Raw genomic sequence first — 11,325 nt, 5'->3', positions numbered from 1 at the left:
AGCAGCTCAAGTGGCTGTTTGAATGGGGAATAGTGTGGCTGGGAAGTTCAGAAAAACTTCCCGACTTTGGACCACATTTGGTTGGTGTGTGATAGCACACTATGGGGAACCAGGTTGGGGAGTCCAGTCAGGACATAAGTTCAATTTGGGATGTTAGACTGTGTGCTCGAATTTGGGTGTGTTCGGAATGGTAATCAGTGGTAAGACCATGGGCAGCGGTTGAGACAGTGTGAAAAGTGTTGTAAGACTGCGGGATAACCGTAGCATTCACCAGCGGCCAAACAACGTGGAAAGTGTTGTTAGACTTCGGGATATCTGTAGTATTCACCAGTGGCCAGATAGCGTGGAAAGTGTTGTAAGACTGGGGGATAGCCGTAGCATTCACTAGTACCCAATTAGTATAGGAGTGTTGTAAGACTGCGGGGTGGCCCGTAGCATTCACCGGTCCATATTCGGCAGTGAGAATGTGATAGATCTCTGATTCACTCACGGATTCCTTCAGAAGGTTGAGGACAGGGCGGATCAGCCTAAACGAATGTAAGTAGGCCACAATATGATCGGCGTGATGTAAAATTACAGTGGTTCTGGTAGCATTCACTTTTCATATTAGATTCAGGGGCAACGGGGAGTCGGACTGTTATGATCGGGAGGATTAGAAGGAATAATGGAGCCATGAGTGGCTATATGGTTAGGGCATATTTCGATAGACGAATTTCTCTTTGGAAGTCGCGAGAAGCGACTGTGAGGTTGCTCTTTGACTCGACATTTGGGCAGGAACCCTGTATTTCAGATAGTTGACAGATCAGTTGGGACCAGGGAGGTCTCAGTTGCTTTTGGAAAGCAACTAGTAGGCATCGTGATGTTTCAAACATTGATAGTTACTTCGGATTCGTGTGTGCGGAATAACTCGTCGCTTGGGAAATGCTAAGTCACTTGCAGTTTGGATTAAATAATATCAGAGTAAGTGATTTGACCCTGTTGCGCAGCTCTCGTCTGAGTCTAACCGTTGCAGGGATGAGTCTTCTACTCAAAGGATTATCTGAGCCTTCTATCAAGTATAGGTGTTCTGCATCTAGTTATGGTCAGTGACCTTGTTCCCAATGGTAGCATCGAGATAATAGAGGTTGGAAGTGTTCTATTTAGTTTGGTATTCAAGATGGAATTGGCTCGGTAATGGTTCAATGTGGACGGTCTGTCTGGGGGTCAGACCAACTTGAGACTTCAAGTTCGGGAATTAAGAAGTGGTTTTATGCATGGGTTTTGGATTTGTTGTCGTTGGGTCGAAGAGTTCTGCCAGGGTTTGTTCTTCTTCGAGTTGGAAGTTTCTGTGTGGGTTCGGTTGTCGCGGGAAGGTCGTTTTATGCTCAGAATTTTCAGTTGCGTTCCTCGGGTGGTTTGTTTTGATATGGGTGTTAGTAAGGAATGATTTCGAGGACGAAATCTACTTTAAGTGGGGGAGAGTTGTAACGCCCTGTTTCAAATCGTTCCCATTTCGGGGTGGTGAGCAAGGAGTTTTATGTGGATAATGTCTTTTGGATGATCCGGGTATTTGGTTTGTGTTTTGGAGCCCAAGGGTATCGGTAAAGGCGTTGGTTCGGGCCTTTTATGAATTTTGGATTTAAGTTCGGTTGGTTTTCAGGCTAAATAAAGTTGATAGAAGTGTAAGGCTTCTCGTTACCTTTCCGAGGATAAAATGAACGCCAAAAACGGATAAAGGACGTAAAAGTTATGACCATTTGAAGTTAGAAGGGTTTTGGGTCGAACCAAGTACGCGGGGCATACCCGATGGGAACGCATGGCATTAAAGGAAAATGGTCGCGATTCTGGGTAGGAACGTAGGGCGTTCCCTAGTACGTTCTTTGGTCAGATTCAAAAGCTCATTTTTAGGGTTTGGTCCCTTTATAAGCATCATTATGGACCCAAACCTCTTCCATTCTTCAGCCTCCATCCTCTCTAACCCTAAGAACAAAACCCTAGCCTCCATTTGAGTGATTGGTTGAGTTGGAGCTTTTGGATCCAGGCTTTGTGCACCTAGATCTATCTTCTGGAGGTATAAAGTCTCAACCTTGACAACTCTTTCATGTAGATCTTGCTAAGTGGTATTTTGTTATAGTTTTGGTCTCTTTGAGGTGGTTCTTGTGAGTAGAAGTTACTCCAGAACCTTTGAACTTCATATTTGGTCCTTGTTGAGGTTATGTAGTCATAAAGTTTGGATCTTGATGGGTGTAGACCTTCCATGCATGATTTGGTAGTTATTTGATGAAGTTTGGGGACTTAGGGTTTTGATTTGTGTCCCATTGAGTTATGCTAAGTCATAAAGTTGGAAACTTTATGACTTGAGAAGTCCCTTTGAATCAGATCTGGAAGTTTGTACTAAGGTCTTAAGGTAAAAGCTTGCATCTTGGCCTCTTTATGGAGTTAGAAGGCTTGAAATCATGATTGGGTCCTTTTGGACCATGCAAAGGTTCCAAGTTGACAACTTTATAGATTAAGTCACTCATATGAAACTATTTTGAGGATTTGAACGTTGGACTTAAGGTATTAAGACGTTTGGGGTAATTTTGGACAATGGCCGGGAATGTCCTGCGTTCATCTCGGGAACGCGGCGTGTTCAGGCAAAGGGTCCCGATCGGTGGTCTGGCAACTAACGCCCTGCGCTCCACCAGGGAACACAACGCGTTCGGTTCATCATTGGGCTTTTTGGGCTTTTGGTCATGGTCTTGTCTTAGGGTTCGTGCTTGTTTCTTTGGGCTATGAATTATCTGTTTGGGCTCTGGTTGGGCCTCAGGATTTTGAGTGGAGCTTGGGTTTGGTTTGGGCCTCGAGTTGTTTTGTTGGACCATTAGTGGGCCTTGGGCTAAGTTTGGGTTAGACCCATTAAGGAAAGGGTAAAATGGTCTTTTACCCTAGGAGTCGGGACTTATGAGGTGAGGTCACGGTATGTCTATATGTGATTATGTGATTATGTATATGGTATGTGGTAGTTTGGGGAAGCTCACTAAGTTTCGTGCTTACGTTTTTCAATTTTGGTTCAGGTACTTCTGGTAGCAAAGGAATAGCTCGGGATGACTGCACTGCACACACCATGATGTTCAGCTTGGGATGTTTACTCTGATTTTTATCGTTATGGATATTTTAATACACGCTTTTCATGGAATATTTTGATAACTACCGTTTATTTAATAATTTAAAACGATATTTTGGGACCATATTTTATGTGTGTTACATTGTTCGCATGCCCCTCATGCGAATCAATTTCATCGTTGATAAGTCTTGAGAACAAAATAGGTTCAACAAAGCCTTCAAACAAATGGTTTCCCTCCTCTTCATCATCATCAACAAAATCATCATCACCACTAAATATATTATAATCATTCTAAATATTAGACATTAGTAGTGGCTCGGAAGTAGGAGTAACATTTACTGGAGTAGTTGGTGAAACGGTTGTATTGAAATTTAAGATGTAGTGGGAGGAACAGTGGATTCAATAAAGATAGAAGTGGGTGTGATTGGTAATGTGGTTTGAGTATTTGTGCGATATATGAGATTGGTTGTGTCATAGTTGGCGGAACAAGAATGTTTGGAACAACTGGGGATTATTCTTGTGATAGATTTATGATCGGCTCATTCAACGCATTATGATATATTTCTATTTAGGCTGGAGGTGTGAGAGGATTATTAGTTGTGGTAGAAATAAATGATACCTTAGGAATCTCCAAAGTTTCTAGATTCGTAGTTGCAGTAGGTATCGCAGTTATAGCATGTTGCTCGGTTCTCTTTGGTTTTTTTGATGACCTCACAGTATCGTCAACATTTTGAGCATCATCTTTTATACGAGTGTCATTGATAGTGTTTTCTACGATATCCTCATAAACAACAAAAATATTAGCATGCTTCTTCAATTTTCTTTGTGTCTTTAGCTTCGTAGTGACAGCCTCTTCAATAGCTTTAGCTTACCTTTTTCCACCAACCGTTCTTGGTACAACCCCAACATCAAGAATATACTGCAATGAAGAGGTAATACTTCTTTCACCGAATTTTGGAATGAGCCTGTAGATTTTTATGATTTCGTTGTTTAAAGGCACCTTCGCAAGCATGACCTCCGAAATTGACCCAATATGTGAAAAATTGGCATCATCAGTAGTAAAAAAGTTCCAACATTCATCTTTGCAATGGCTGACATACGAACATCATCTGTGTATACTACTTTATAATAACCATGAGCATTTTTGTCCAAAATTCACCAAAATCTTGCGCACGAGATCTCTAAATCTGTCGTAGTAGAAGTAGGGCTTTGAATGAGCTAAGCCCAAAGCACCTGACCAAGGTCGATCTTCTCATCGATGTATAAACCATACATCAATGTATGAAAAAGCTTGCTCACATTATCTGATCCAGACGTTCTTTTAGAGAAACATTTGAAAAAGATGGTAAACATAACATTCCAAACCGCCAGTAAACATGACTTCTTAAATCGAGATAAAATAGCTAAGACTAAACTATATCCCATCTGGTGCAAAACCCTAAGTATATTGGTAGAAGAAACTGATTTTGGGTTCGAATATACATCTTCAATAGGTAACCCTAGCAACTTGTTGTCTTGTGACTGTTGATTTCAAACCTCATCACATCCAGAGACTTGTTGTAACTAGCTGTGGAGTATGCTAAGTCCAAGGCAGATAAAGAAACATCTTCGAAATGAACAAGAGCCCTCTTTAGGACTAAATAATTGATACATTCAGTCAACGATTGAACTGCATTGGTAATAATGATTTACGATCAAGAATACATACTTTGTAAAACCTTGGATCAAGTTGTCTTATACTTAATACCTTATGGGTTTAAGTGCGAATGTGTGATTGTGCTAGAGAATTGTAGATAAAAGATGGTAAGGTTGTTGGTGTTTCACATTAACCTCGTTGATACTGGCAAGATCTTCAACAAAGAGTTTATAAAACCTAAGTTTCAAGTTGGAATTAACCTGAAACGTCAAGGGTTTCAAATGAAATAGCGGTAGAGATATGAACAAAAAATATTGATGAAGTGTAGGTGGTACTGTGAAACATAGTTTATTTCTCCATCAGTTCGTGATATATTCATACTAGAATTTGTAAAATTCACCATCAGTTCATAATAGGTATAGATGTTGGTGTTTTACTAAAATCATGGTAAGAATGATTAAAGATCATTCACACAGAATTTTGAAACCTATGTTCATGTTGGTTTATACTTGAGACATTATGGGTTTCATAGATTTGTTAAAGAAGAAGATCATTGTACCCTTGCTATAAAAATATGGACCAAGCAGGAATCTCATAACTCCGAACTTGAGTAAACAAGGGTAGATCTTCAGTCACTGTTAATATTGCCTATTGGGAAGAAATTCATTGAATAAAGAAATTTCATTAAGCTTCGTAAACAGAGGACCTATGAGGCTTTGGACAACATGCTGCAACATGCTTTTAGGACATTAATTGTTCATAGTAATGTGAAACATAAAAAGTTTCCTCGTTAATTCCTTAGTTGCATACTAGAACAACAGGTGTTCACCGTCATTTCCTTTGTGTAGTAAAAAAACTTTTTTGATTTTTCATTTTTTAAGAAATACTAAATCTTTTTGGATTTTGAAAATTTTAAAGAAAGAAAAATACTTTTGGATTTTTGAAAATTTTAAAGAAAGATATTTTTTTTTTGGATTTTTCAAAATTTTAATGAAAGAAAAAAAATTTAAGCTTGTGATGGATTACAACGGCTCCCAGCTCATCTCAAATGAACAATAAGTAAAGAACTCAAATAAGGAAAACAATCTGACTACGATGCGCTGTGAACATACATCCAACCTTTTTTGTGCAGGTTTTTAGCATTAACATTGAGTGATTTTATGTGTTAAAAATGATGTTTTTTTTTGCATGAAATAGCAGCTTACATTCAACCTTTTTTGTGTAGTTTTTTTAGCATTAGCAAAGATCAAGTATGTGCACGACGTTTTTCTAGGATGAATGAATATGAAATTTTTTTATATAAAAGTGATCACATATGGCTTAATAGTGTAACCGGAAGTTGGGTTTATTTTTTAGTTGTTGCGAATACCAAATTTCATATTTTATATGTTAATTCTTGAATAATCTTTGAAAATATGATGTTGAGGATTATTTATATTTGATTTTTTTTGTATATTATCTTTTTTATATTAGAATCATGTTTCCTATTATAATATATTTCTTATAAAATATAGAAAGTACATAATGACATTATTATAAAAAAATGTTGTTTAATAATGAAAAATATGATAAAAAAACCATTTCCATGTCCTTGTTCAATTCAACCAAACAAGAGAATTGATTCGCGGGTTCATTTATCTAATGAATTCTCTATTGTACCAAACAGTGGATTCATTTCTCTTTCTCCACCTTACTTCTCTTTCTCTAAATTTCTATTCTCTACTTCAATTCTCTTTCTCTATGCCAAACACATCCTTAAGTCTCAGTACTGGGACTCAACCTTAACGTATCAGGTAAAGAACTTTGTTAACCGTTCTTCCATTGAAAAAGCTGATATGCTTGATCATTTACGTTTTGATTTATCTATTTCAAACAAAGAAAAAACTTTTCTCAAAGTTGAGATAAAAAATCTTAAAGAAAAACTCTCCTGTTTTGAAGACTCACTTTCTCGTTTAAAAAAGGAAAACACCCGTATCTTATTGACCAACAATTTTCTTCACACTGAAAAAGAAAAAGCTATTGATCATGCAAGAAACATTCAACTTTTTTTAAATAACTGGGCTTCTTCAGACCGTAATGTCACGAGAATCATTAATGATCAAATTCCTGAACAGTGTGAGAAAAATCCTTGGAGGTGATGTTGAAGTCGTTGTTTTTTTAATAAAAAAAATCGAGACTAAACTAAACTTTTATAATGCTGACAGTCATGAGAAAGACTTTGTAAGTACCTTTTCATAAATCAAACTCTAATTGATACACATTGTACTACTGACTCTAATGGTAATACCAAATGCGTGTCTCGTTTATCTGCTCTTGATCCTTCACGTCAACCTCCTCATCGTGAGTATGTCTTGCCCTCCACAAAGATCCTACTAAAACTTCCTATCTATAATGGTGAAATTCATTCTGTAAATGAAATTCTTAGCATGTTTACTCAGTGTTCTGTTAACAACACTGAACTTGGAGATCAATCAAAGACTTTCATTTCAGATGATTCTTTAATATCTGATGTATCTCATGACGAAGAATCATCAGAGCATACCATCGATGACATTCCCTTGTCTAGAACTAAAGCAAGAGTTCTTAAACCAAATGATCAAGATTTTACAGGTTTCGTTGGTAAAAGAAAACAAAGTTCATTTGGTAAAAGAAAGAATCATGGAACCAGAATTTGTTACTGGTGTGGTGATGCCTCTCATAGAGTCCACGGGTGTACATTTGAAAAGAGCTCCACCCGCGCTGACAACATCATAACTCGAAATGATAAATGGATTAAAATGGAAACTCCTTGAATTGTCTCCCTGATGCTTGTTATCATATTTTCTCTTAAGTGACTCATTACAAGATGGGCCAGTGTATACTAATTGTACATTTTAGTTTTTTTTTTTGTTTTTCAGGGTAAAGAACATATTTGGTATTTAGATAGTGGTTGTTCAAGATACATGACATGTTTCAAGTCACTTCCAGATGACCTTGTAAGGAATGATGGTCCAACTATTACATATGGATACAATAGAAATGGAATTACAAAAGGATATGGAGCCATCAAGTGCAAGTCTTTTGTATTCAAGAATGTTTCATATGTAAATGGTCTTCAACACAATCTCATCTCAATCAGCCAACTATGTGACACTGATTATGAAGTTCACTTTAACAAGAAAGAAGGAAAGGTTGTTGACCAAAAGAATGCCACTATACTGACTACAAATCGACAAAATTACATTTATGTTTTGGATATGTTCTTTCCTGAAAACTCTCTTCGTTACTACTTCTTCTCTCGTGCTCAGTCTTATCTAAGTTGGTTGTGGCAAAAGAAACTATCTCACTTGAACTTCAAGAACGTATCAAAGATTTCTGGGAATCGGCTTGTAAGAGGATTTCCTAAGATGCAGTTTGTCAAAGATAAATTATGTTCAACGTGTGAAAAGGGAAAGGAAATCAAGTCCTCCTTCAAGCCAAAAATTATTCCTCCATAAACAATCCCTTTCACCATCTCCATATGGGCCTTTTTGGACCGATGCCAAATAAATCAAGAGTTGGGAAAAAGTTTACTCTCGGTATTGTAGATGAGTTTTTAAGATTTACTTGGGTAATCTTTTTAAGAAAGAAAAGTCATGCTGTTGATGAAATAATATCACTCATTAAAATGAAAGGTTCTTTATGATCATAAAGTCATACAATTACGTAGTGATCACGACATTGAATTCAGAAGCACCTCCCTAGAAGACTTTTGCTCAAATTCAGGAATCTCTCAAAACTTCAAGGTTGTTAGAACTCCTCAACAAAATGACATTGCCAAAAGAAGAAATAGAACTCTCATTGAATCTGGAATAAGTATGGTTGTTGAAGTTGGTCTTCCTTTGTCATTCTGGGCTGAAGCCGTCAACACATCGTGTTACATTTAAATGTGTTCCATCATTGTTAAGCGTCATGGGAAGACTACCTATGAGCTACTTAAATGTAGAAAGCCTGAAATTTTCATGTGTTTGGGTGTGTCTTCTATATTTTGAATCAAAGAGATCAACGCTCTAAGTTCGATGCTAAAGCTGATGAAAGAATGTTTCTAGGCTACTCTAGTGTGTCCAAGGCTTTTCAGGGTATTCAATCTCTCAAGAAAAACTGTTGAGGAAACTGCTCATGTCAGATTCGATGAAGATTCATTTATCCATTATCAGATTGATCATCCTTCCTCCATTCTGAATAAACTTACTTTCAGTCCTTCAAACCATGTTCATGAGTTCTTTCCAAATATCACTGAGCCTGTTGTTCCCAATGTTGATCAAATTATCAACTCTCATTCTAACTTTGAAGGTCAGCCTGTCGTCTCTGAAGAAGCTGGGCCATCTAACTTCTCAAATTAGGAAGATTCAGTTACAAACAACACAAATGAGAGTACTTATCCTAGATTTCTTATAGATCATCATGAATCTTAAATCATTGGAGATGTAAATTCTGGGATTCTCACTCATAGCAGAGCCAACAACAACTTTTGCATGTTTGTGAATTTTTTTCTCAATGATCGAACCAAAGAATGTTGTTGATGCTCTCAAGAAAGCTGGTTGGATCAAAGATATGCAAGATGAGCTAAATGAATTTGAACGTCATCGTGTGTCGACTCTTGTTCCCAAGCCTCAAGGAAAATCCATCATTGGTACTCGCTGGGTGTTCAGAAACAAGATAAATGAAGATGAAATCATCATTAGAAACAAAGCAAGACTTGTGGCCCAAGGATTTTGTCAACTAGAAGGGTTAGACTGCGGTGAAACCTTTTCCTATGTTTTTAGACTTGAAGCAATTCGTCTATTCCTTGATTTTGCTTCATTCTAGAACTTCAAAGTTTATCAAATGGACATAAAGACTTCCTTCTTACATGGGGATCTTCAAGAAGAAGTCTTTCTAAAGAAACCACCAGGGTTTGAAAGTGAAGAATTTCCCAATCATTTATATTGTCTTCATAAAGTTGTCTATGTTTGAAGGGGGCAGCCAGGGCATGGTATGACACATTGGCGAGTTATCTTCTGGAGAGTGGATAAAATGAGCAAAATTGAAAACACTTTGTTTATCAAGCATTCAGGATCTCACATCATTCTTGCTAAAGTGTATGTTAATGAAATCATTTTCGGCTCCACTGATGAGAAACTAAAATCTGAGTTTGTTGAAGTTATGGCTAAGAGATTTAGATGAGCATGATGGGTGAACTAACTTTATTTTTAGGTTTGCAGGTTAAATAACTAACTGATGGAATCTTTATTTGTCAAGCTAAATCATACATATTGAAGAAGTTTGGCTTTTCTGATAGCAAACCAACAAAGACCCTAATGTCTTCATCAGTGTCTATCTCCACTGATCCAACTAGCGCTGATGTAAATGCAACCCTATACCAACAAATGATAGGTTCACTACTCTATCTTACTGCCAGTCGCCTTGACATTATTTTTTCCGCCATATTGTGTGTTCGATATCAAGCTTATCCTAAGGAATCTCATATTCTCGCTGTAAAAAGCATCTTTCGATACTTGAAGCATACATCCAATCTTGGGTTATGGTATCCTCGCGATTATGAGTTCAAGTTGGTCGGATACACTGACTCGGATCATGGAGGGTGTGGTAGTAATTATAAAAGTACTTCAGGAGGAGCTCAAATGCTTGGAGATAGATTAGCAAGTTGGTCCAGCAAGAAGCAGACATCAGTGGCTTGCTCTACCGCTAGAGCTGAATATCTAGTCGTTGGAAGGTGTTATGCTCAAATTCTATTGATTCAGAATCAGCTGTTAGATTATGGTCTCAACTTCTCAAAGACTCCTATCTGTTGTGACAACACAAGTTCCATTCAGATGATACAGAATCCAATGTAATATTCCAAAACCAAGCACATCGACATTCGTCATCACTTCATCAGGGACATTATTAAAAGGGAAAAGGGAGTTGTTCTACATCCCATCCATTGATCAACTGGCTGACATTTTCACTTAGGCATTGGACGAGAAGACCCTAAACAAATTGATTGCAAATCATGACATGCTTTCAATGACTTAATCATTTTCTTTCTTATTTAAAATAACTTTGCTTCTACTTGCTCTCTTAAACAAAAAGCACAAAAAAACAAGTGCTTCTTTTATTATGTTTTTTAAAAGAACTTTACATAGTGTGCTTAAGCTTTGCATCTAATGTTTACAAGTACTATTTTTTCTCTCTATTCTCTATTTTCAGGCCTATTATACGGATTATCTGCACCTCTTCCTTTCAGAGTTAGAAAGAGTTGGGGCCATACAGAATGTTCTGAATGCTCTAGTTGTTGAGAAGAATATTGGCATCAAGTATTCTTCTTGTTGATAATACGCTTTCTCTCCTTCACTCACTGTTATGGATGCAAGAAGAAACCATCAATACAATGAGTCTTACTTTCATCTACTGACTCACAATCCAATAAAACCTCGTGTGCCCTCATGTTGATCTTGACAACTCGATGGTTACACGGATTTGAGCCAGTTAACTTGTAGGTTACAAAGACTGGTTTCAGTTCCTCTCTTGCTCTTGGTGAACATGAAGCCTGTAGTTTATCCGCAACATCTGAATGATTTAAGGCTTCATCATTCTTGGTTTA

At 37.3% G+C, this 11,325-nt stretch overlaps 1 protein-coding gene across 1 annotated transcript; it reads left to right on the top strand.

The window, feature by feature from the left end:
* Nucleotides 1-10,039: 10,039 nt before the first annotated feature.
* On the top strand, nucleotides 10,040-10,576 carry LOC145140243 (secreted RxLR effector protein 161-like). The gene has a single exon (XM_079073801.1). The coding sequence runs from the start codon at nucleotides 10,040-10,042 to the stop codon at nucleotides 10,574-10,576; it is 537 nt and encodes a 178-aa protein (XP_078929927.1).
* Nucleotides 10,577-11,325: the final 749 nt, after the last annotated feature.

The sequence above is a fragment of the Lactuca virosa genome, chromosome 9, assembly GCF_052849685.1.
Source record: "Lactuca virosa cultivar CGN04683 chromosome 9, Lactuca_virosa_CGN04683_v6, whole genome shotgun sequence".
In the NCBI taxonomy this organism is placed as follows: Eukaryota; Viridiplantae; Streptophyta; class Magnoliopsida; order Asterales; family Asteraceae; genus Lactuca; species Lactuca virosa.
This window is presented reverse-complemented; position numbering and strand designations above follow the sequence as displayed.

Coding starts and splice junctions, on each gene's coding strand:
- LOC145140243 (XM_079073801.1), top strand. CDS start 10,040: ATGTCTTCATCAGTGTCTATCTCCACTGATCCAACTAGCGCTGATGTA.